We start from the raw sequence: 27,454 nt of genomic DNA on the forward strand, positions 1-27,454 counted from the left end.
TTTTTTCTTTTTTGTTTAAGACTTTATTTATTTGACAGAGAAGGAGAGCATTTGCACAAATGGGGAGCAGGCGAGGGAGAAGCAGGCTCCCTGCAGAACAGGGAGCCCGATATGGGGCTCGATCCCAGGAGCCTGGGATTGTGACCTGAGCCAAAGGCAGATGCTTAAGTGACTGAGCCACCCAGGTGTCCCATTTTTTCTTTTTCTTTTTCTTTTTTCTTTTCTTTTCTTTCTTTTCTTTTTTCTTTTCTTTTCTTTTCTTTTCTTTTCTTTTCTTTTCTTTTCTTTTCTTTTCTTTTCTTTTCTTTTCTTTTCTTTTCTTTCTTTTCTTTTTTTATGGGGATGGTCTGGTTGTAGGAGTATTTAAGTGTTGGATTCTAGCAAATACGAACAAAGATGTATTATTCTTTGGCAATACCTCCCAAAGGGGCAGAATTACTCTAGCTTTTGTTTCTCAAATTGCCCTCTTCTTGGGGCTTTTTGAGGTGGCAACCCCAGTGGTGCAGCGGTTTAGTGCCGCCTGCAGCCCAGGGCATGATCCTGGAGACCTGGGATTGAGTCCCATGCCAGGCTCCCTGCATGGAGCTTGCTTCTCCCTCAGCCTCACTCTCTGTGTCTCTATGAATAAAAAAAAAAAAAAAAAAAGAAAAAGAAAAAAGAGGTGATTGTATTAAATACTTAATGGTGAATGATCTTATTTATGAATTTCATTTGAGAATTTCTGTCAGCCCCGGTGGCTCAGCGGTTTGGCGCCGCCTGCAGCCCAGGGCGTGATCCTGGAGACCCGGGATCGAGTCCCACATCAGGCTCCCTGCATGGAGCCTGCTCCTCCCTCTGCCTGTGTCTCTGCCTCTCTCTCTCTCTGTTTCTATGAATAAATAAAATAATAAAATAAAATAAAATAAAATAAAATAAAATAAAATAAAATAAAATAAAATAAAATAAAAATCTTTTAAAAAAAGAGGTGATTATAGTAAATACTTAATGGTGAGTGATCTTATTCATGAATTTCATTTGAGAATTTCTGTCACTATATAATAATGCTGTATCTGTTGTGATCTATTTCTCACTCAACCCCCCATTATTTGAAAGGGGTTTGCTCAAATTACCACTAGATGGCAGTCTTATATTTAATAACTTAAAGCTTTCACTGCAAGCTCTCTCCGTGGTGCTTTTACACTGGATTTCTCTACCCACCCCCCCACCCCCACTACCTTTCCTTACCCCCTCTTCCCCTTAGCCACATCTGCCAGATAACACGAGTGTTTTTAACCACGTCATATAAATTGAGCGTGTGTGGAACCAGGTGACGGAACAGAATTTTGGAGTCTAGTCTGTAGCATTCCCACCTAGCCCACATTAATTAGTTCCATACTTGGAAGTTGAGCTGAGCCATCTCTTGACCAAGGAAGGCTTCCCTGGCTTCTCAGGCCAGATTAGTCCCTGGTAAGTTTTCCTTTGGGGTGCTCATAACTGTTATGTTGTTTACATGTGTAGCTGATTAGTCCCTTTACTGCCTACCCCTGACTTGTCTGTAAATTCCACATAATCAGGGACAGTGTCACTTGCTGACCATTTACAAGCGTGGCATTTAGTGGATGATTTGTTAAATGAATGAGGCAATGGGTGAATGAACTATGAAGGAGATCTCACTAGGAACATAAAATGAACATACACGAAGCATATGTCAAGAAGATTCTAGTTTGGGGCACTTGGGGCTCAGTTGGTTCAACAGCTGACTCTTGATTTTGGCTCAGGTCATGATCACAGGGTCCTGGAGTTGACCCCTGCATGAGGCTCCATGCTCAGGGTGGAGTTGGCTTGAGGGTTCTCTCTCTCCCTCTCCTTCTTCCCTTCCCCCCACTCATGTACTCTTTTTCTCTCTCTTTCTAAAATAAATAAATCTTCAAACGAGAAGATTCTAATTCAGTTTGTGATCAACTTTTCTATTTTGCTTTGAAATAATTTCAAATTTACAGAAAAGTTGCAACTCTTAATACAGATGTTGAGGATCTGAAAGGGATGCATCACCCTAGAATACTTCTTGTATATTTTCTATGAACAGTGACATTTTTTATGTAACCACCAACATTAGGAAATTATAATTGATATGTGAATCTGCTCTAATCCATAGGCCCCCTCATTTGAGTTTCATCTGTTTTCTCAATAATGTGCTTAATAGCAAGAGGATTCAGCTAAAACCATGTGTGTTTAGTTGTCAAGTATCTAAATTCTTCTAGTCAGGGGCAGTTTTTCAGGCTTTAATATTCATGACCTTACATTTTTTAAAATTCTAGAACTCTTATTCTATAGAGTGGTTTTCAATTTGGAGTTGTCTCATGTTCCTTGTCACTGAGTTCTAAGTTAGTATCTTTGGCAGGAATATTACAGAAGTGATGTACTCTGGTGGCACAGGGTTTTGTTTGTACCATTACTGATAATCATTTTATCACATGATTATGTTTGAGTCTGTCAGGCTTTTTCTATTGTAAAGTTACCCTTTTTCTTTTTGTAATTAATAAGTATTTTAGGTGGAAGTACTTTGAAACTATGCAAATATCTTGTTCCTCATCAAACTTTGAATTTGTTAATATCCAGAATTGGTTTCCTGTTATACTAGGTGGGTTGTAATTTGTTTCTGTCATTATTTATTTTTGATGTTAAAATGCACAAGATTTGACAATCTTGGGGTACTGGGGTCTGTATCCTTTTGACCTATCCCTGTCATTCTTGATGGGCATCCTTGCTTTTTGGCACACAGTGCTCAAGCTCATCTTGCCTTTCCCTGCCCCAACCTGGTATGGATCATTTCTTGGAAGAGTTCTGGTTTTAGTGGCGAATGGTATTTAAAAACCAAGATCTGTGTGCATAGTATGCACGTGGTTATTGGACTTCTCCATAGATAGAGTTGAGAACTGTATGTTTGTATATACAAATATTTATACAGAAATTTTTGTTTGTAGTAGTTTCTCCGTATGTATCCATTTATGTTTCTATCTGTGTATGTGTTATGTGCACATGCCCCCCTCCACACACACAATCTTCATGAGGTCACACTGATACCTTCAATTCCACAGACTCTATTCTGATTTTTTCCTGTTATTTACAATGTCCTTCTCCGACATGAGAATTTGGACTTCCATTATCCTTAATATATTTTCTTACTGATCAATTCTAGTGTATATTACAATCTTTCTGATGCCTTTTTGGGCAGAAGCCTTCCTCACCTCATTCAAGGTCTGTCACCCAAATCAAGCCTTTTTTCCCACCCCTTTATGAGTGAGGCCTCCCTGTTTGTGTTCATTTTGTTTTTAATTTCTAGTTTACTACATGGCGATCAGACAGTTTTTTTTGTAGTGTTTTTCTTTTATGGAACTTCTGACATTTCCTTTTGATTTAACGTGATCAATTTTTGTGACTATTTCATATACTCTTATAAGAAGGTGTATGAAATCTGTATTATCAGGATACTGTGTTCAACATCTGTGTATAAGATTTGCCTTATTGATTATGTTCTTTAAGTCTTCTATATACATATTCTTCATTTTTATTCATTTGGGCTATCACATACTGAGAATGATGTGTCCATCTACTATCAATAGTATGTGTCTGTCTTCTCTGTATCATCTGTAGTTTCTTCTTTACATAGGTTGGTCTTACCTGGTGCATAAGTACTGGTTAGGTACATAATAGGTACACAGTGAAGTATTATAAAGTTTATAAAGTTCCTTCTTTGTCTCATTTAATATTTTTTGGCCTAAAGTCTACTTTGATCTCAGGATGTCAACCCCTACTTTGTTTCTGTTTGCCTAGTGTATCTTTGCCCATTTTTATACCCACAGGTAATTTAATTTAAAAAAATTTGTATATTCTGTCCTCTAGTAATGCAAACATAGGGTATGTGTGGTTTCATTTGTGCTGCTTGTTGAATGTATTTATTTTTTGGTGGTGAGGATATATGTAGAGATTCAGATTCAGGTGGCTCCTATTATCTCTCCAGACCAACAATCTGATCTTCCTGCTTTTAGTATAAATCTCTGCTGAAATCCTAGCCATATTTAGAAGTGTGTATTTTTTTCTCTATAGAGTCGTCAAGTCCAGATAATATATGCAGCTTGTGATAGGTGCTTTTAGATTATTTGAGCTCCATTTTAAACTTTATTAGCCGCCCCTTCTGCCACCACCGCAGTTAAATGAGGGCATTGGCTTCAATTTGAAAATTTCATGAATCTGTGATTCTTAGTACATTTGATGATTAGGGCCTAAGACACGTTGTCTTTCTTTGTATCTGTACTTGTTATTGAGCATCTATGCCATACAACTTTGGCCTTTACTTAGCTATTATTAGAGGTCAATGCATTGGATGTTGGCATTATTGTGGCAATTTAATGTTTTGATAGTCTGTGTTCACATGACAAGATTGATAGTTCTTAACATGTTTTTATGCATGTAAAAGTTTATCCTGTGGCTAATGACAACAATTTCTCAGTGTAACCAAAATATCAGTTGAGTAGATTGGTTTATTCAATCTGAGGTACCTCATTTGATTGATTCTTATTAGGGCTACCTCTTTGGTTCAGGTGGTTTTTATTATAGTCAAAATTTTCAAATGTCACTTCTGCTGTGATTATAATTAACTATCACTTAAAAAGTACTATAAGAATACACTATCTTTTATAAAATTAGAGCACTTCAGATAAATCTAATGTGCTCAGACTTCAGCTGGAACCTTACCATAGTTAGTTGTTATTATGAGTTTTGTGTGTCTGGAGGAGTTTGAAGTTTCTGATTGAAATAGCTCAATGAATCCTAGGAAGGAATAAAGAAGATAGGAATCTGTTATACATACTATGGAATACTTAAGTTTCTTAAGTATAAAGAGAGAATCTTAACATACTCCTATTTTAAAAGAACTGGTTACATAAATAATAATAACAGTAGCTAACATTTATTGAATATTTACCATGTGCCAGATCTTGTTCTACATGTGACACTCTGCATCCATACAATAGAATACATTTTATGGAAGAGAAAAAGGGGGCATCAGTATTTTAGTAATCTGCCCAAGATCATGCATCCGGTAGGTGGTGAAGTTAGAATTCAAACCCAGGTAGTCTGGTTCCAAATTATATGCTTTTAATCACTGTGTTGTCTTGCATGTGAAAAAATGGGATTAGTGTTGGGCTTCTAGTCTCTGGCACTGGAAGCTAGAGGACAGCCAAATGTCTTTTTTGAAATCTGTCATTTGTTTGTTACTTCGAACCAACTACATCTATGTGTGTGTAGAATTCAGAAAATATGTTACCTCTGAACCCTCTGTGAGAAAAGTAAATGAGGAAAAAGATCTCAAGATAGAACACTTGAAATTTATATAATGTGTTAAAAGTAAAAATGTTTTAACGAGGCTGACACGGGAGAAGGGAAAGTTAACTCCTCTTGATGGGATTACTTAGTATCAGAGAAATACCAGTTAACCATAACTATGAGGAAGGGAAGTAGAATTGATGAGCACAATAGAAAGCTTCCAAATAATGGAAAAAGAAAATGTGGAGAAATGCAACCAAGCCAGTAAAGAAAAAGAAAAAAACATTAAATAATAGATAATTGGATGAAAGGAATGAGATGAAATATTTATCTGTCATCACTATGAACTGAAATGTCCTCAAAAATCAAATATTCAAACTTATACAGTAGGAGGGAGGATGGTGTTAATTAAATGACAAAGAAAAGTTGAAAGTGAGTGATTAGGCAGATATAAACCAGCCAAATGCACATAAAATATAGCAAAAGTGGTAATATTTTTGCCGGAAGTGGAATTGCTGGATCATACGGTATTTCCATTCTTAATCTTTTGAAGAACCTCCATAGTGGTGGTGCCAATTTACATTCCCATTCAGACCAAGAAAAATTCAGTCAAAAGCACTCTATTTACAAGTTGCAGTTCAAATGTATCGTAATCACAGACATTTTTTAAATTGAGATATAATTGACATAAAACCTTATTTAGTTTCAGATGTATAACATAATGCTTCAATATTTGTACGTTTCTGCCACCAGTTATAAAGTTTTTTTCTTGTGATGAGAACTTTGAAGATCTACTATCTTAGCAACTTTCAGATGTGCAATATAGTGTTGTATATGAACTATAGTCATCATGCTGTACATTACATCCCTGGCCTTACTTATTTCATAACTGGCAGTTTGTATCTTTTGACCACTTCTACCCATTTTGCCCACCCCTGCTTCTACTCCCTGTCCTACCAATCTCTTCTTTGTTTCTATGAGATTTTTTTTTTAATTTTACACATGAGATCATATGGTATTTTTCTTTCTCTGCTTGACTTCAAACAACATTCATTTTGTTTGAGATAGCAATATTTTCTCCTTTTTTATGGCTGCTCATTTTTAAATCAGATTTTTTTTCTGTTGTGTGAATTCTTTATATATTTTAGATATATTAACCCCTTATCATATACATGATTTGCAAATACTTTCTCCCCCTTGGTAAGCTGCCTTTTCATTTTGTCGATGATTTCCTTTGCTATACAGAACACAAACCTTTTACAACAACCATAACCACAGGGCATCCATATAGATTGAACAAAAGCTCCAAGAAATACAACTTGATTAGGAGACAGTTATTTAAGAATTTAAAATACCCCTTTCAGAATTTAACATATCAAAAAGACAAAACATAAATGATACAGAAAGTTTGAATAACATAGTCAACAAGCTTGATTTTTGGATTCATTAGGATTCCATTTTGAGGATATATTTGAAAATGTCTTCCAGCTGACTGAGAGTGAGATGTAAATGGGAGATGGGAGAAATGCTGGAACTAATCTGGGATTCCAGTGTGAACAGGATGAACGCTGAGGAGCATTTCTAGAAAGCAACTCACTCAAATTAGAATTGGAAGTTAGCAGGATCTTGGAATTATGCCTTAAAAAAATTGAAATGGATCCCAAGAAATGGTATGATATAATATGATTATGAAACTGAGAAATGTTAGGGACATGGGGCAGAAGTCCTATATATTTTCTCCCATGGAAGGATAAAACAGAAGAACTGTAAAACAGTCATGCTACAAATGTGAATGAAACAAAATGTCACATGAATTGGAGCATTTGATGAAGTGTATCAAAGAATCCATTTGAACTAGACCCTGGAAATATTTTATTTGCAAGCAGGGACCATGCAGTGAACTATACTTATAGAATCGTAATATGAGTACTGTTTTCACCTTTTGATTCTGCTTTATAGAAGGAGCATAAGAAGGTATCTTCCTTTTGTTCATGAAACAGCTCTTAATATATTTTGTTATAGGTACAACTTATTGGTAATTAAAAAAAAAAAAAAAAACCCTCAGATTTGGGTAGGCCCGGTGGCTCGGTGGTTTAGCGCCGCCTTCATCCCAGGGCCTGATCTTAGACACCCGGGTTCGAGTCCCACGTCGGGCTCCTTGCATGGAGCCTGCTTCTCCCTCTGCCTGTGTCTCTACCTCTCTCTCTCTCTCTCTCTCTCTCTCTCTCTCTCTGTGTGTGTTTCTCATTAATAAACAAATAAAATCTTTTAAAAAAAAACAGAAAAATCAGATTTTATAGATTTCATTGTGGTTCAGAATATTAGTGGAAATCAACAAAAAGCTGAACAGAAAGTGAGTACTTGGAAAATATAAAGTTCTTCCTAAAAAAAAAAAATCTGAAAATTTAAAATTGGTGTTTCATATCATCTAGAACCATGCTGTCCAGCACATACATATGGCTATTTAAACTTAATTTAACGTTAAAAGTTTTGTTATTTTAGTGGCTCTGGGTCCATCTCCTATCCTTGATAGCTGCAAGTTGCTGCCACCTTGGGCATTATAGATACAGACCATTTCTGTTCTGGTAGAGCATGCAGCTGAACAGCTCTGATGTAGAAAGTACTTCAAAAGAGGACAGTGCCGGGGGATGCCTGGGTGGCTCAGAAATTTAGTGCCTGCCCTCGACCCAGGGTCTGATCCTGGAGTCCCAGGATCAAGTCCCACATCAGGCTCCCTGCATGGAGTCTGCTTCTCCCTCTGCCTGTCTCTGCCCCGCCCCCCCTCTCTCTCTTTCTCTCTCTGTCTCTCTGTCATGAATGAATAAATAAATAAAATCCTAAAAAAAAAAAGAAAAGGAAAAAAAAAGAGGACACTTCATAGACTTATGGGACTTAACTGATAGCTGGAAAAAAATTGAAAACCATTAATAACTTGCATTATTTAAAATAAAAAAGACTGAAAGTAAGTGAACTAAGTACTTAAGACAGTAGAAAAACAAAAGGAAGAGAATGTTTTTTTAAATCCTGAAAATGATAGAAATAAAACAAAACATGCCAGAATTGATTAATAGAAAGTAGACATTTTGAACAGACTACAGTTTTTGAAGAAGTTAAAAATATATTTAGGGGTACCTGTGTGGCTCATTCAGTTAAGCATCTGCCTTTGGCCTAAGTCATGATCCCAGGGTCCTGGGATCAGGCCCTGTATCTTGTTCCCTGCTCAGCAGGGAGTCTGCTTCTCCCTTTCCCCCTGCCTCTCACTGTGCTGTTTGAGCTTCTGTGTGTGCTCCCTCTCTCAAATAAATAAATAAAATCTTTAAAAAAATATATTTATCAATCACCTTATTTAGATGGATTTCAGCTGAATTCATTTACCTTTTAAAAAATAAGTTATACTTTTATTTATTCCAATAAATAATGAATAGGTTCCCATATATTTTTCTGAAGCTAGTGTAATTTTATACTGATACTTGGTAATTTTTTTAAAAGGGCCAATTTTTAGATGCAGAAGTTCTAAATGAGATTTTTAGCTAATAAAATCATACACTAGTGAAAGAATAACGTTTTTCTTGGAATATAAGGATAGTTCACACTAGGAAACATCACCATAATTTACTGATCAGCAGATTAAATGAGAAAGGCCATGTGATTCTATTAGTGGATACTAAAGGGACATTTGATAAAATAATTAAAATACTTAAGTGTAGTAAGAATTATGAAAGAACCTACTTCAGTTATGAGAGTGATCATAGCACCTGCCACAGAAGGTTGTTGTGAGGATTTAATTAATTAACACATGTAATAATACTAAGAGTATTGTCTGGCACATAGGAATTATTCCATTTTAGCTCTTTTTATTAAAAATGATACACTTTTTTTCATATACAAAAAAAATGGCCAATGTTGCATGGAATGGCAAAACATTCATGTTCTTACCCCTATATATTCAGAATCACTTTTGGGGTTTTTTTCATTTCTCTGTTACAACAAAAGGAAATGAAATAACTGATATAAATACTAAAAGAGGAAGTGAAATACTTTGAATTACAAATTATATGATTTACATACGTAGAAAACTCAAGAGATTACTAAAGACTAATAAAAATACTCAAGGCTTTTTTGTTTGTTTGTTTTAGTGAGTGCTTTCTATTATTTATTATGAGCAGAACAGAGAGAAGTTTAACAAAATGGTTCCATAGCAAGAAAATGAAAATGATCTTTAGGAAAGTCAAACTAGATCTCAATAAAAATTGTTAATATTTCTAAAAGTAACATGAATTTAATTAATTCTAGTTAGAAGCCTTGAATAGTATTTTATGAAATTGGATAATATTAAAGTTCATATGTAGAGTGTATTTCTGAAACTACCTAAGAAAATGTGCTATATAGGGGCTCCTGAGTGACTCAGTCAGTTAAGCATCTGCCTTCTGCTCAGGTCATGATCCCAGAGTCCTGGGATTGAGCCCCACATAGGCCTCCCTGCTCAGCAGGGAGCCTGCTTCTCCCTTTCCCATTCCCCCTACTCCTGCTCTCTCTTGCTGTCTCTGTTGCTCTCTCTCAAATAAATAAATAAATAAAATACTTTTAAAAGATCTTTTAAAACCCACACTCTCTGTTTAATTCTGTTTTTGTTAATTAGTCCCTCTACCTCTCCCCACTATGAACACGTATTTGTATGGAGAAATTTGAAGAAGAAAACAGTCTTGACATTTTCGTGACATTTTCTTCCTTAACCTCATTATAGATGGGAATCAATGGAGAGTTAGACGTGTAATCATATACCATTTTTTAAATATAGTTTTTCACTGTCACGTGTTCCAAGGAATATACTTTAGTTATTATTTTTAATTTATCTCATATAAAAGGGTAGTAGGAAAAAGTTTAATAACTTTTCATTCATTGAAGTTGTAATCCCATTTTAGGTAAACTGGTATTAAAAGCATATCATGGATTGACTTAGAGGAGATTTTAAAGAAATATCTCCTTGTTTTATACATATTAAAAATGGAAATGTATTTTCTTTTAGCTTTCCTGAACATATGGTGCTTTCTGTAATAGCATGATTAATTTTTAACTCAAACTCTGAAAAGATTTTTTTTTTCCTTTTTTTTCTATTTCTCTGTCAAAGGTATGCAACCCCTCATGTATTCGGTTCAGGAAGCATTAAATGCCAGACCATGGTGGATTCGTGTGGGAACTGACATTTGTTACTATAAGTAAGTATTCTAAGAATAGTGGGTCATAAGCTGACAGAAGGGGATCTTCATTCTGTTTCAGTTTGAAGATTAGAAAGTAGGGTCATTATTGCATTATTTGAAGTGTGGTGGTCTGCTTTATTGTTACCTCTAACAGAGTCCTGTAGAATTTGAGATTTATTGAGGTGGTATGTTTAGTGGAAATAAAATGTGCCTTATAGACAGATTTAGCCCATATCTCATCTTCACCACTTTGATAGCTAGACTCTGGAAACGTTTTTAAATAAAACTATTAAATAAAAATGAAATTAGGAATTCTAGGAAATAGCAGTGACTTTTTGTTCTGATGATATTAAAAACAATTCTTATCTTTTTTCTTTTGCATAGAAATATTTACTTTATTTGAATTTCCAGAATATTTTACCTCGAGATGTATTCCATAGTTACTTTATAGCAGCCTATACAGTTCAATTTGGCCTCAAATAGGTTATCTACCATTAAGTCAGACATAAGTGCTCAGAATCATTTATTGCTTCAGTGGAATGATTGGATTATTCTTCAACTTCATGTCTAAATAATCTGGGATGATCATATACCTTCCTTCCTGTTTTTACTCTGTTTCTGTAATACGTTTCTAGAAAACTTCCTCCGCTGAATGCATTTGACATCCCCGTCTTTTTTCTGTTAATAATCTTAATCCTGATATTTTTGTTCAATAGATTTTGGGTTTTTATATTGTGCTTAACTAGCATCAATGTTCCTTCTTTTTTTTAATCAGAAGACTTCTGAAATTAAACTTTTTATTGGTTTAAGACATGGCTTTGGAAAAACAGCTCTTAAGTGCTATTACTTTGTGAGAAAGACAGTGTTCCCTAGAATTCACCTCAGTAGGGTTTTCCCCCTACTTTTATTAGCAAAATAAGTAGTAAATGAGGAATAGAAATACAAGATCGTATGCAATTCCTCTGTACCTGAACGTATTTCATATTTCTTTCAGTGGTAGACCAACATAAAAATACTCTTAATTATCTCTTTCTCATAAAGTTGGAATAGAAATAATCAATGAATACTTTTCTTTTTCACATTATAAAGTGAATGGTTCTAATATGACAGATGGTGGTTCTGTTTTGTGTGAAGGGTGATGGCAAGGATTTTCATTTGTTTAATTTTTGTTTCTTCTTTTGGCTACTTCCAGATCTGGAACTGGAATTCAGGTCAATTCAACAGACATTTATTAACTATTTTCTCTGTAACAAGCACTATCCTGGTTGCTTTCCTGAAGCCTAAAATCCAGATAGGATGAAATCTACCATCTTTGCATGTGTCTTAACTTTTCCTGTCAGCCAAGTCCTCTGATGCTTGTTGGTCTCATCTATATAATGAGAATAAAACTACTTCCACCAGTGTATGAGAGAATATAATCTACAGACTACCATATAGTTATAATGTGGTGTTACCAGTACCTCTCCAGTTAGATGTTAAACTTTGAAATGTGGGAAAAAGAATTGGCAAGGAGTAGTTCTGGAACATATTTTGTGTTATTCCTCAACCCATAGCACCTTGTCATTGAGTATTCAAGATACAGTGGCTACGTTAATGAAGATTATACCAGGTTGAAAGTACCATGCATGTGTATGTGTGTACAAGTAAATAATCTGTTGGTCATGGATTTTCTTCAGTTCATGACTTAAAGAATATAAGGTGATTTGAAGTTTTAGAAATTAGCTTAATAGACAAATAATTGTTAGACCATCAAATGTCACTTTTATTTAAAGTCTGGAAATTGTGTAGTTTTAAAAACTTTATTAAGGAAATCTTCAAACATTTACAAAAGCAGGTAATGGGATAATGAGCCCCCATGTATTCATCACCCAGTTTCAACAATTATCAACATATATTTAGCTTTGTTTTAGGAATACTTTCACCCCTACCTCCACACTGAATTTTAAAAAGCATTTCCAGATAATCATATTTACCCATAAATACTTAAAGATCTTTGTCTTTTAGAGATTTTTAAAGACAGTTTAACCATAATGCTATTATCACACCTAAGAAAAATCCTTAATATGATAATGTATTTGGTCATTGTTCAGACTTCCTTAGCTGTCTCATAAAGGTTGTTTTATAGTTGGTTTGTTTTAATCCGACCAAGGTCACACATTGCATTTGATTTTTGTTAATATGTCCCTTAAGTCTCCTTTAAAATGTAGATTTCCCTTTTTTACCCGCTCCTATTTCTTCTTTATGTTTTGGAGAAACTAGGTCATTTGTCATGCAAGATTTTCCACATTTTGGGTTTGGCTGGTTGCATCCCCATGGTGATAATTAATTTTTCTATCTCACTGATTTTCTGTAAACTAATAGTTAGATCTAGAAGCTTAACTTCAGGTTTGATTTTTGGCAAGAATACTTCATAGATGGTGCAGTGAATTCCTATCACATTACATTAGGAAAGACATCACATTTGGTTATTTCTTTTTTTTATAATTTTAAGATTGGTAGTGAATTTAGGTATTGTCTCCTGATCCATCCACTTGAAAGGCCTTCGATCTAGTAGTAGTAGCAGCCGGTGATGATAATTGCTGAGATCCAGTAATGTGTGTGGCTAACAAGGTATTAGGTTCTAAACTTTGTATTGATTTCTAGAGTCTCAACTTCATTTTAACAGTAAATCCAGAGGTGAAAACTAATGTCAGCAGATGGTAATTAACTGCTTCATTAGTATCACGTTTAATTTTTATAGAATATTTAAGCTCAACTTTTTAAACTGTGTGGTATTTTTTTTCTCCTGAAGTTCTATTTTAAAAAGTAGTAAGGAAAATTAGAAATTTTATGTGGAAGAAATAAACATGTTTTGTGCTTTTCAATTGCAGAAATCACTTCTCAAGAAGTTCAGTTGCTGCAGGTGGGCAAAAAGGAAAATCGTACTATACAATTACATTCACTGTCAATTTTCCCCATAAAGATGATGTTTGCTACTTTGCTTATCATTATCCATACACATATTCAACTTTACAGGTGAGAACTCATTACGTTGTATTATGGCTGTTAGTGTGCTATATGCATGTGTCAGATAATTGAAAAAAATGTTTTTAATATCTTACTAAGATAGGAAAAAAAACAGTGCTGAATATTTTAGAAAATACTATAACACTTTGAAAACATTAAAAGGAGTAAAATGGGAATGTAGTCTTTATTTTTACTTAGTAGAAATACTAAAGAAATTTGAAAAGATTTTTACTCTCCATCTTTGTGTAGAAATCTATATAGATCTTGAAGATTCCATGATTCATGCATTTGACATTTCTGCTTGTTTTAATGAGAGGCATTGGATCTCATAGAAAATCTATCAGTAGAAAATATGTAAGTTTTCTTGTAGGGGATTCATTTCTTTTAGGGGTTTCTAGATCCAGATTCTTCAGGATTTAGAATATAAGAGTTGTTTCATGTGGGTTCTCTTGAGAGATTTGAGTATTTGCCCTGTAAAACAAAACTGAAAAATAAATTCAAGTAATTACTGTGGTAGATTTTTTTTCTCAGTACAGAATGTCTATCCTAATGATCAAGGATCATAAAGGTATAACCAATTTACCCAGAAAGAAATTGGAATCCTGTGATTTAGAAACAAGCTTCCAAATTATTAAGGAAAAAGGAGAGGAAAACATACTCTTCTGAACAGAAGAGAGCAAGGCTGAGAACACTCAGTGTGGCTGACTTTATTTTAATAAAGGTCACAACTTAAAGGTATTACCAGTTATCTTTCTGTGCCAAATAACAGCATCAGAATCTGTGGTGCTATTCACAGGGTTATATAATATTGTTCTTTACTGATGTTACCTTTTTTATATAGTTTGAATTCCTCTTTTTTCTGATTCCACTACCATGACCTTTGCAGGCATTGCTGCTCCCTCTCCTCTGGACTTCGGCCACCTCTTCTCACTGGTGTTCTAGAATTCACTTCTATCTCCTTTCCTCTTCATCCCTCTTTCCCCCACATTGTAGCACGATGGCTCCTTGATAGGAGGGTTTAATCCCATAAATTTCCTGCTTAAAGCTCCTTAGTGATTTCTCTTGTTATTTTTATGAAGTCTGATATTCTTACCATGGTTCATTCATATCATCATTTCTCTACTATTTTTCACAATTTTTTGCCATATCCACATACTGTTTGAACTATTATATACTTAATATTTATCTTTAAATGGACTTTAAAATAACTCTTTAAACTTTATCATCATCCTAGGTTAATATTTTTGGTATTAATTCACAGTAAAATATATGCCTGTTCATTTTGTTTTAAGGTTATTCACATATCACTTTCTTGTCTATTACCAGCCATACATATATATGCTGTACCTTGTGAAGGAATGGCCCATGAGGCCCTTTGCTCCGTGTTAATTCTCTCTTTCTCACCCTTTCTGGTCTGGCTGCAGTGATTCTTGGTCAGTTCTTTAAGATGCCCTTCCTCTTACTGACATCTGGTCTTCCCATATGCCTTCCTTCTGCCAGCAGCACTCCCTTCTGCCCTCCTCACTCATCCTTTGCATCTTGGTTTCAATGTAACTTCTTGTAAGAGACCTTTCCTCACTGTACAGATTCAGCTAGGCTCTCTGCCCCGGATTATAGGCTCTCTCCCAGCACTCTGTATTTTCCCAAAGATAGATCTATTCACTCACTGTTACATCCCCAATGCCTGGCACAGTTTCCCGCACAGAAATAGTGGCCACATAGTAAATCGTGATTATGTGAACAAACATAGGCAAAAGTTTGGAAACCAACCTAAGTATCTTAAAATAAGGGATTGAACAACGTGTGTGTGGTATAACCATATACTAAAAGCATTAAAACTTGTGTTTTCAAAGGACACACATTTCACATGTTGAATGATATGATATAGTGTTCATAATTATGAATGTGTGTGTGTAAATTGCTAAGTGATAAAAGCAGGTTATATTGGCATTTGTTAGTAATCTAGGTGATGCAGTTATGGGTGTTTTAAATTTTTTCTTTGTACATTCTGTGTCTTCTAGACATTTTGCAGTGAATCTGTATTAATCCTGAAATCAGGAAAAGTTATTAAAAATTTTGTACTACCTATTTCATTCTGCATATCTATAGTTACTTGTCATTTCAAAATTTAGAAAGCTTTGAAAACCAAAAGCTTTCTCATAACCCATTTAGCAGCAAAGCCTGGCCTGAATTGATGTGAGCTTATTTAGAATATTGATTCCACTTTGAGTGACTTCTTATATGTTTTGCTGCAGAAATAATAATGTGCTTATTACAAGCTGCTGCCGCTGGCCCTACTGGAGTCTTGCAGAATTAATGGTATATGCACTGTATCCATCCCTTTTTTCGGCTGTCCAAGTAACTGATGTTTGAACTGTATCTGGCTCCCTGAGGGTTTTAGAGAAGGAATTAGGAATCTGATTCACTTTTCCTTATGTGGAGATGTGGATGCATTTATTTCTATTTTTCTGAGGGAGTTTTTAAATGATTGTGTACTTTGTTTTTAAATTTTTATCAAGATGCATCTTCAAAAATTGGAATCAGCACACAATCCTCAGCAAATCTATTTTCGAAAAGATGTGTTATGTGAAACCCTGTCTGGAAACACCTGTCCGTTGGTGACTATAACCGCAATGCCAGAGTCTAATTATTATGAACATATCTGTCAATTCAGTAAGTCTGTCATCTCCACTCAAAATACCAATCCTTTCTTTTTTTTTTTTTTAAGATTTATTTATTTATTCATGAAAGACACACCGGGGGGGGGGGGGGGGGGAGGCAGAGACAAAGGCAGAGGGAGAAGACAAAGGCACAGGGAGCCCAATGCAGGACTCTATCTCGGACCCCAGGATAATGCCTTGAGTTGAAGGCAGATACTCAACCACTGAGCTCCCCAGGCATCCCCAAAATACCAATTATTCTTATTTTCCTTTGCTTCATATATATTTTGTAAGGGCAGCAATACTAGGAATAGACATCAGAAATCTTCAGTTCTAGTCTTTGTCCTATTACTGCCTAGCCCTTTGGCCCACTTCTGGGTCTCATTTTTCTCATCTCAAAAATGGGGGAGCTGCGTGAGATTATCTCAGAGGTTTCTCTTGATACAAATATTCTGTAGTTCTTCCCTTAGAAGTCCTACCCAAACTATAATACAATACAATGTTTTAAGAGTTCATGTATTATTTTACAATTAAATTTATTATAAATTAATGTAAATTTATAATAAATTTAATTTAATTGTAAATTTAATTTACAATTATAATTTTACAATTTTATAATAAACTAATAAAATAATTTTATTTATAAATAAAACCACCAAGAACCTATCAAATGCACTGACTAGCTACTTTTTTCCCCTACCATTTATATTTTTAATGTTACCTCAGATATACAAGTGTGATAGAAAAAATAAGAAAGCTGCTCTAATTTTGGTAAGAAGGTGAAGTATTTTCAGGAAAGAGAAAGAGCTTGCTAAGCATGAAAATATGAGCAGGTGGGCTAAGTGGTTATATTGTAGACCTGTATATCTAAATGTATAGTGAAAAAATTTTCTTTGTAAATCTCTGAACAGATATACCTTATTTTAACTATGCTTATCACAGCAACTATGAAACGTGAAATATTTCCCTTTTATTCCCACGACTTTATGAAAACTAAGTTTACATTTAAAACTTTCCCAAATACTTGTTCTTTATAAAAAGCAAGATTATATAAAAGAACTAGTTTTATATGTCGGATTAATTATTTGAAAATAAGCAACTCAAATACTATTTATTGTGTTATGTTCACACTATGAACTCCTTTAAGACATCACTTACTTATATGGATTTTATCTGTTTTTTCTATAGGCCCTAGTGGCATGCTTTTATATAGTAGGTGCACAGTGAGTGTTACTATGAATTTGTATCAGAATTCACAGTTGAATAGAAATATTTCTAAATCCCCAAAGCCAGACATGGTATAAATTCTTAGTAGCTGTTCATTTTAATTTGAGACTTTTTTGTGTACTTTAGGAAACCGCCCTTATGTTTTCTTATCTGCTCGGGTACATCCTGGAGAAACTAATGCGAGTTGGGTAATGAAGGGAACGTTGGAGTACCTCATGAGTAATAATCCGACAGCCCAGAGCTTACGAGAATCCTATATTTTTAAAATTGTCCCTATGCTAAATCCAGATGGTGTCATCAATGGAAAGTAAGTGAAGCAATTGCTTTAGACATGCTGTAGATGATGTGGTCATCCTGTATAAACTTGTCAAAATAAGATCATTCAGGTTAATTTGGAAAACAAATTGAGTGAGTTTTCTAGAACAAAGAAATTGTTGGTGGGGAGTTCATCTAAGATAAATTTTTAAAGGAATATACATTTTGTGTATCTATGCTATTTTGAGAAATTCTGTATTTATTCCATGAGAATATGATTTCATAAAATGTATGCCTTGGTTGAATTGTTTTAGAAAAATCACAGTGGCAGGGAGTGAGAAAATTTTTATTTTAAAAATTTCTTAAAATATTTTATTTATTTATGAAAGACACACAGAGAGAGGCAAAGACACAGAGGGAGAAGTAGGCTCCCCACAAGGAGCCCCATGCAGGACTCAATCCCAAGACCCAGGGATCATACCCTGAGCCAAAGACAGATGCTCAACCACTGAGCCACCCAGGTCCCCCTAGAAGGAAGAAATGAGAAAATTTTTAGCATAGCCTCTTACATTCCTTTTTTGTTTGCTTGTTGTCATGATCTTGAGTTGTTCAAAGATTTAGAATCTTCTGGGATCTTTCTGCACTGATATGGAGTATTGGCTGTATCTGCTGACCTCTTCCTGATGGGAAGAGGTATAATTTTGACAGAAATTATAATTATATAATTATAATTATAATTATATAATTATATAATTTATATAATATATTTATATAATATATAATTTATATAATTATATAATTATAATTATATAATTTTATAATTATAATTCTTTAGACTGAAAAAATATATATATTTTTTAATTTATTCATGATAGGCACACAGTGAGAGAGAGAGAGGCAGAGACACAGGCAGAGGGAGAAGCAGGCTCCATGCACCGGGAGCCCGATGTGGGATTCGATCCCGGGTCTCCAGGATCGCGCCCTGGGCCAAAGGCAGGCGCCAAACCGCTGCGCCACCCAGGGATCCCTAGACTGAAAATATTGTAAGATAATTGGAAATGGCTTACAATTAGTGCAGTTTTCTTTTTGTGGGAATTAGAAATGGTCTCTGTTTCTGAACAATGGTAATTTGGTTTTGCTGTCATGAATATCTGCAAATCTGAGGATACCAAATTTTATTCAATAAAGGTAGCATGGATATTTCTCACATTTTAGGAACTTTTTTAATGAAAAAGCTAGAATAATTTCTTTTTAGGAAGTGTGTTATGGAATTAAAATGAGATTTTTATGTCTTGTTTTAATTCACGAACATACTCACCAGTTGGAATTCTGTTTATATTTCCTTTACCACCTTCTGATAGTTTGTTTACACTTTTGCTCAGTTGCTTTTAATACTTCATACTTGCAATTAAATGAAAATATATTTGATTTTTGCAAGAATGTAGATTTTTCTTATGCTTCTCTTTCTTAAGAGGGCCCAGCCCAGATAGCACTTTTTCTTTTCTTTTTTTTTTTAAAGTAGGCTCCAGTGCAGCCTGGAGCCCAACGCTGAGCCCGAACTCACAACCCTGAGATGAAGACCCAAACTAAGATCAAGAGTCAGACACTTAACCGACTGTGCCATCCAGGCACCTCCCAGATACCACATTTACATAACTAATACAGTCAAAGTACAGGATGTTAATATATAACAAATGATTATTACATAGTCGGAATAAAAAATGTGACCATTAATAAATTTTATAGAGCCTGGAATAAGACTCCAGAATTGAGAATTAATTTTTTTCTTTTTTTTAAATTTTATTTATTTATTTGAGAGAAAACAAATGTGTGTGCCTGTGTGAGCAGAGAGAGGGGCAGAAGGAGAGGGAGAGAGTATCCCTGCTGATGCCTGACTCGATCTTATGACCCTGAGATCATGACCCGAACTGAAATCAACAAGAGTGAGAGGCTCAACAGACTGAGCCACCCAGGCACTCCTACTTTTTTTTTTCTGTAGCTTGAAAATGTTGACCTAAATATCTGAAAGTCTATTAGCACAGTTAAATGCATGAAACACAAAATCTACATAAAGCAAATAATAAGTTTTTATTTAATGACTAATATATTTACTGTTAAGTAGTTCTCAACTGAAAATCATAAAATTAAGTCAAATATATGTAAGAGTTTATTGTTGTGGTTGTGTTTTACATATGTGTAGTCACCGCTGTTCTTTAAGTGGAGAGGATTTGAATAGACAATGGCAAAGTCCAAATCCAGATTTACATCCTACAATTTACCATGCTAAGGGGCTGCTACAATACCTGGCTGCTGTGAAACATTTACCACTGGTAAGTATTTGTACTTTGTCTAGTTAAAGAAATGATTTTGTTAATTAAGACTCAGTATTTTAATTAAGACTCAGTATCATTTAAAGAAATGATTTTGTTAAGTCTATTAATTTTTTAATTTTATGGTTATAAAAGTGTTCGTTTTAAAGGCAATTTCTTTAAAATATCTTCTGTTATCAATTACGTAATATCAGTATATAATGATGTCAAATTAATACAATGTATCCATATTCTTATTTCATCAGGTTTAATTTTTATAGTTGCCAGGAGCCCTTTACTTAACTTTCTTATGCATATTGTGTATATATGCTGCTTCTGTATTCAGCAGCTTTTGTGTATAATGTTCCCATTATATTATTGTTTAAATGAGGTAATCTTCCTTTGGGAAAGATAGGAAAACTTTAGAGAAGGAACAGCATTGATATATAAGCCTGTTCTTCATTATTCATTTTAAAAATAATGCTCTTAAAAATTAAATTGAAACCATATCTTTTTTTAGATAGTGTTTTTGAGAGCATTTTCATGTTCTTTCAAATTAAGTAAATGTTTTAATAATCCTTGGATCAGTGATGATTGCTGCTGTAAATTTGACCTATAATTGAATTTTATTTTTTTAAGTGGTGAATAGTAGATACATAAGAAAGGAGGAGCTCGTGGTGGGTTGATGCAGGCTCTAGAAAGGATTTAGCCATTCTGGAATTAATCATAGATCCTTTTCAGAACTAGATATTATTACTTTTATTAGTTCTACTTGTTAAATGGTGGCTCAGTTACAATATAAAGGACAAAGAAACACAGACCTCTACTAATTGTCTTGATATTAACTAGCTTTATTTGGAAATATGTGAATTTGAAGTTTTTTAATTTTTAAAATATATTTTCAAGGTTTATTGTGATTATCATGGCCATTCCCGAAAGAAGAATGTATTTATGTATGGCTGCAGCATCAAAGAGACAGTATGGCATACCAACGATAATGCCACTTCATGTGATGTTGTGGAAGATGGAGGATACAGGGTAATTATTACCCACAAGTCTGGAGTTTTTGGATTTCAAACATGCAAAGCTCTATAGAAAAATAACATGCACGAACTTGTCAGATTCAGCAAGTGTTGCCATTTTGCCATTTTTTTGTTTCAGATTTTTTCATGTTAAACATTCTAAAATTTTTGCTTTTCATATTTAGATTTTTAATCTATTGGGAATTTATTTTTGTACAAGGGCTTGGGATCTAATTTTAGCTTCCCCATATATAGCCGGTTGTCTCAGCACCATTTATTCAACAGTACCTCCTTCCTGTGCTGATTTATGAAGCCATCTGTTACATACCATGTTTCCATGCATCTGGGTGTATTTTGAGGCATGCCCAGGACTGAAAGGAGATCTTGCTGTCTCACATCCTGGGTGTTTTCTGTTCAGGCACAGTGGTTTTCCTACTGTATTTGTGCTTCAACAAAGCACCTCAGGTTATTTTCCCAAAAAAGTTTTAGTAGCATACCACTGCTATGAGCAGAAACTCAAGGGCCATTTTCTTTCTGGTGTCCTCTCTCTTCTTCCCCTTTCCCAAGTAAATAAAATGATTAGAGTTCTATAAAAAATGGGAACTCCAAAAAAAAAAAAAAATGGGAACTCCAAAAACAAAACACAGTAAGTGAAAGGCATCATCTCTCAGTCACTAATCATTTATTTCTACCATATTTTTTGTGAGACTTGGCTCTAAGCACATTTGTTCTTAAGTATATATACATGTAGTGTATGAAGTTCTGTTTTTTTTTTTTTTAATTTTTATTTATTTATGATAGTCACACAGAGAGAGAGAGAGAGGCAGAGACATAGGCAGAAGGAGAAGCAGGCTCCATGCACCGAGAGCCCGACGTGGGATTCGATCCCGGGTCTCCAGGATCGCGCCCTGGGCCAAAGGCAGGCGCCAAACCGCTGCGCCACCCAGGGATCCCTGAAGTTCTGTTTTTAATCTGCCACCACAGCCAGTGTGCATTGCTGTTCATTTTTATCACTGTACAGATGTACCAAAATGTATTTATTTAGTCGTCTGACCTGTTAGTGGTTGTTTAATTAGTATTGCCAGTTTGCCCTACATAAAGATTGTATACTGCCCTATGTAATGACTGGCAGTGCTGTTTCCCATCCTTAGGACATCATGCTGCCACCTGGGGCAGGTAACTGTCTGTTTTAATTTGCATATCTGTAATTATAAATGAGGTTGAGTATTTCTTCATATGTTTGCCCAATTATGACCCCTCCCTCTCTTTTAAGAGCATTTTCTTTTCTTTTTTTTTTTTTTTTTTTTAGAAAGGAGCATTTTCTCCTATTCTCTGTTTACTTTTATACTGGTCCTCTAATTATTACTGTTTTTAAGACAACAAATACATTAAAAAATGTTTTTGTTTATGTATGGTAATTTAAAACTTGTATCAAAAAAAACCCAACAACCTTGCATCATATTTGTTAATTTCTTTTTCTTTTTCTTTTTTTTTTTTTAATGACTTTTGGGTTTGAGGTTTAGGAAGACTTCTCATCCCAGGATTTAAAAAATGAAGTTCCATGTTTACTGTTTTTAATTTCATTTTGAAATTTTACTCCTTATGAGTTTAAATTCTCAGTCCAATTAGAATTGAACTTAACTAAAGAGTGTGGCTTATTTCTCTCAGTGGCTCTGCAGTGATGCCAGCAGTGAGAGAGTGATCAGTTTTCTCCCCACTAATAATTCTAATTTTAACATCTGCCTTTGGTTCTAATTCTGAATTCTTTCTGGAAATGTATCTACTCCTACACAGTATTACAATTTAACTTCCCCTACATATATAATTAGGTTAATATCTGTTGGATTCTTTTCTCTAGTCAAAGCTTCTCTCAAAGTGCCCCTGGCTGTGTCCTCATGCTTACACATTCCAGGTGAACCTGAGAATGATAGGAAGTTGAAAAAAATGTCATGGGCATGTTGATTGTGATTATCTTAGGTCTATTGGTTAATTAGAGGTTATTGATATTTATAATGTTAAATCTCTTAACAGGTCCTCTTTCATGACTAAAGTTGCTTTGTTTTTTAAACATGGGTTTTATTTTCATCTTTTTAAACATTTTTTAGAATAGGTTTTGTTCATTTATTGGTTGCTACTGTGAAAGTGATCCTTTTTTCCATTCTAACTGATTACTGTTCGTCTTGGAAAATAGAAAATTCTAAATTAGTAAAGAATTATTTTAATGCTTAGAATAGGCGGGGACAAAGCAAGAAGATCCACATGGCCCTGCTCTAATCACTGTGCTTTCATGAAAATTTTTTAAAATGAAAAAAAATTATTATTTAAAAAAAACCTTCTTGAAATATTTTATCATTCTTATCTTTGCAGACTTTACCTAAGATACTGAGCCATATTGCCCCAGCATTTTGCATGAGCAGCTGTAGCTTTGTAGTAGAAAAATCTAAGGAATCCACAGCACGTGTTGTAGTTTGGAGGGAGATAGGAGTACAAAGAAGCTATACCATGGAAAGTACTTTATGTGGCTGCGATCAGGGAAAATATAAGGTAAAACATTACAGGATTTCAAGTAGTAAAAATTATTTAATGGACTTCCCTTTCATATAGTATACTGGGGGTTTTCAAATATATATCAAATGATACATTTGTTATACTGAGTTATATATAGTTTGCAAGAATGGAATTGAATCATACACAATTATTTTTTACTTCTCTGTACTTAAATAGCTTGCTTTGGGCCTTTATGAAATCTTGGATGAGCCCATCTAAATTCATAATTTTTAAGAAGGCATGTTGTGGTACATATTTAAATATTGATAATTTATAAATGAGCTGTACAAGTAGTACATTATTAATAAAAATTTTCTATAATTTTAATTTGTTGGATGTATTTTTGTACATTTAGAAATAAATACATTTATAAAGTTTTGTATATTTAGATTTGTGTGTGTGTTTAACTTTTTTTTTTTTTTTTAAAGATTTTATTTATTTATTCATGATAGTCATCAGAGAGAGAGAGAGAGAGGCAGAGACACAGGCAGAGGGAGAAGCAGGCTCCATGCACCGGGAGCCCGATGTGGGATTCGATCCCGGGTCTCCAGGATCGCGCCCTGGGCCAAAGGCAGGCGCCAAACTGCTGTGCCACCCAGGGATCCCTATGTTTAACTTTTAAATGCATATCCCTTCACTAAAATTTTTCTTTACTAAGATTGCTTTTCTCTGGTGTCATAGACTTTAAAAAAAAAAAAAAAGTATTTATTTCTTTTAGAGTGAGAGTGAGAGAACATAAATGGGGAGGAGGGGGCTGAGGGAAAGAGAGAATTCTGCACTTAGGGCACGAAGCCTGCTGTGAGGCTCAATCTCATGACTCTGAGATCACGACCTGAGCTGAAACCAAGAGTCAGATGCTTAATTGACTGTGCCACCCAGGTGAGACTAATAAAATATTAGGTGACTTTGAATTTTTTAATTTGGAAGATTGAGAACTTAATGGGCAGTTGGAGCTTTAGATAATCAACAGCAAACAAATAAATAGTACAAATACTTTTCTTGCCAGAAAGATTTTCAGGTGTCATGCTAATTATTCCTCATTGTGTTTGATTTGGTTTGGTTTGGCATGGGGCAAGAGGAAGCTGAATGTAATAATGATTTTCATATACCTCTCAAAGATGGTTGTAACTTTCTTTGGAAAGAGTTAAAAATCTTCCAAATGGCGAGTATTAAAAATGTCAACATATTATAGTTGACAAAAAGCTTAATTGGAGAGCCTAAATCATGACTTTTTCAGTCTATACCAGATGGAAGAAAATTTAAGTTCTTGCAAATAACAACATTCAAACTTTTGGGGCCTAGTAGAGTAGAACTTCATGAAATTGCAGTACTTTCTTTTGAGTGACTTCCCTAAATTTTAGGTTGACCACAGTATATTATTTTTCTAAAATGTAATATGCTTTGAATTCTCTTCAAATACTATAAAAAAAAAAACCCAAATACTGTAAAATAATGACTTCTCATCTACTAAGGACGTGATGGTGATAAGAGATAAGGTGTCCTAGAGCACTACTGTAGCTCCCAGCCCCTGTTTCCTAATCATTGCTGTAGTGGACAGCTTTGCCAAGAGTCTCATATTCTATAAGTGTGTAGGATGGGCAAAAAGCTTGAGAATCACTTTTGTATAAGACCCTAGGTGTCTCCAAGGAGAAAACCCTTAGGCTGTATGATTTATGGAAACAGACTGTAAAATACTTCTTAAAGAGATCCTTTACTCAGACTGGAGGAGACAACTTAAAGCATCAGTGTCTTTGAAACTAGCCCTTGGGGGCAGGAAGAGAAGAAAGAGAAACAGGTTTGCATGCCCCTTGAAATCAACTATAGGATATGGCAGTCATGCTTTCTTATTATATTTGGATTCTACTGATAGACTTTCATTGGATTTTTATTTTTTATTTTTACTTATTTATTTTTTCATTGGATTTTTAAAAACATTGTATTTGCATTTTGATAAATTTCTTTGGTCATTAGAAAAAACCACAGTTTAAAAAATAGCTAAAACTTTGAAACAAAATGTTAGACCATTTTTCTAAAAAGTTATTTAAAAAAAATATAGACTTTAAAAAAGTGGGTACCTAGTAAATATTAATTTTTTAAAAAGATTTTATTTATTCATGACACACACACACACACACACACACACAGGCAGAGACACAGGCAGAGGGAGAAGCAGGCTCCATGCAGGGAGCCCGACACGGGACTCGATCCTGGATTTCCAGGATAATGCCCTGGGCTTTGGAGGTGCTAAACCTGGGCTTGAGCCACCCAGGCTGCCCTAATTTCTTTTTTATACGATTAGTTAATAGAGTTAATGTTGATTTAAAACTCTTATGCAGAGAAGTGTCTCTTACTAAGCCAAATTCAGTGCTGTGTTCATATAACATTTACTTTTTAGCTATTAATAAAGCTTGTTTTTTAGAGCAGTTTTAGATTCATAGCAAAGTTGAATAGAAAGTACAGAATTCCCATATACTCCCATCTGCCCCTACATTGTATACTTTTCAGATTTGTTAGTTAATAAGTTGTGTGAGCTTAATGTTTTAAGAAATAGTTCTTTTCTTATATTAAAAAACAATGTTCAACCTCAAGAATGTTCTTATATTACTGAATCTTAGGCTGTAAATGATCTTTATTTTCTGTGAACTAATTAAGAGTCATAGCTTTTCTAAAGCCTTTAAATTAAGAAGGCAAGTAAATGTTCTCATAAAGTCAGGTTACATTTCCTAGAATATTTGGAGATGGATAACTATTTAAACGTTCAGTCTATCGAGGCGCCTAGGTGGCTCAGTCGTTTGAGCGTCCAGCTCTTGGTTTCGGCTCAGGTCATCATCTCATGAGTCATGGGATCAAGCCCTGACTCAGGCTCCTTGCTTAGTGGGGAATCTGCTTAAAGATTCTCTCCATTTGTCCCTCCCTCTCCCTCTCAAATAAAATTAAAAAATCTTAAAAAAAAAGTCAATCATTTTATAAAGGCATGTGCTTTGTGTAAGGTAAGTAACAGTTTTAACAATTTATTTTCTTCAGTTACTGTGTGCTTTTAGTCTGGTCATTGAAAAGCTGTTTTAAAGTACCTTCTCTTGGGGATCCCTGAGTGGCTCAGCGGTTCAGCGCCTGCCTTTGGCCCAGGGCGTGATTCTGGAGTCCCGGGATCGAGTCCCGCATCGGGCTCCCGGCATGGAGCCTGCTTCTCCCTCTGCCTGTGTCTCTGCCTCTCTCTCTGTCTATCATGAATAAATAAATAAAATCTTAAAAAAAAAAACACATATAAAGTACCTTCTTTCTAAATGATGTGTGCTCTCATTTTCACCTGCATCTTTTGTTGGTGTTAGAATTTCACTTATATTAGAGATTCATTTTTATCTAAAAATTAAACAATAGGGATCCCTGGGTGGCTCAGTGGTTTAGCACCTGCCTTTGGCCCGGGGTGCGAACCTGGAGTCCCGGGATCAAGTCCTGCGTTGGGCTCCTGGCATGGAGCCTGCTTCTCCCTCTGTCTGTGTCTCTGCCTCTCTCTCTATGTCTATCATGAATAAATAAATTAATTAATTAAAAAATTAAACAATAAACAATGTCCCAATTTATAGGCCATTTTTTATCATTTCATGTGGTAATGTTTAACTTTTGATAAACCTTACATTGTTTATTAGGAAACTATCAGTTGGCATGGTAATGAGTTGTGGTAAAATATTTTTTTTGCTGCAGTAGAACAAATTTGAAATGAGCATTCCTAATTGGCAAGGCATCAATGGCCTTGATCTGTTTGATTTCTTTTTGTTTTTAACATAGTTAGCTTTCTTTTGTTTTTTATTTGCCAGTTTCTTTTATCATACAGTAAAAATATATCTATATATTAATGCTAAGATATACAAATCAGGACCTTGATTTTGACAGTAGTGGATTACGAGAAATACTAGCAATGTCTTGCA

General features: G+C 34.6%; 1 protein-coding gene across 5 annotated transcripts in view; it reads left to right on the plus strand.

Annotated features, from left to right (window-relative positions):
• AGTPBP1 (ATP/GTP binding protein 1) overlaps positions 1–27,454 on the plus strand; it is a 180,053-nt gene that overhangs the window by 133,948 nt on the left and 18,651 nt on the right. For 4 of the 5 annotated variants that reach the window (XM_038526944.1, XM_038526943.1, XM_038526946.1 and 1 more), the window contains 7 exons: positions 10,433–10,520; positions 13,373–13,517; positions 16,028–16,181; positions 17,522–17,702; positions 19,851–19,980; positions 20,866–20,997; positions 23,349–23,525. In XM_038526944.1, the coding sequence (XP_038382872.1) occupies positions 10,433–10,520; positions 13,373–13,517; positions 16,028–16,181; positions 17,522–17,702; positions 19,851–19,980; positions 20,866–20,997; positions 23,349–23,525 (1,007 nt within the window). The remainder of the gene's footprint in view (positions 1–10,432; positions 10,521–13,372; positions 13,518–16,027; positions 16,182–17,521; positions 17,703–19,850; positions 19,981–20,865; positions 20,998–23,348; positions 23,526–27,454) is intronic. The other variant, XM_038526945.1, reaches the window with a different exon arrangement.

The sequence above is a fragment of the Canis lupus genome, chromosome 1 (assembly GCF_011100685.1).
Source record: "Canis lupus familiaris isolate Mischka breed German Shepherd chromosome 1, alternate assembly UU_Cfam_GSD_1.0, whole genome shotgun sequence".
Classification (NCBI taxonomy): domain Eukaryota; kingdom Metazoa; phylum Chordata; class Mammalia; order Carnivora; family Canidae; genus Canis; species Canis lupus.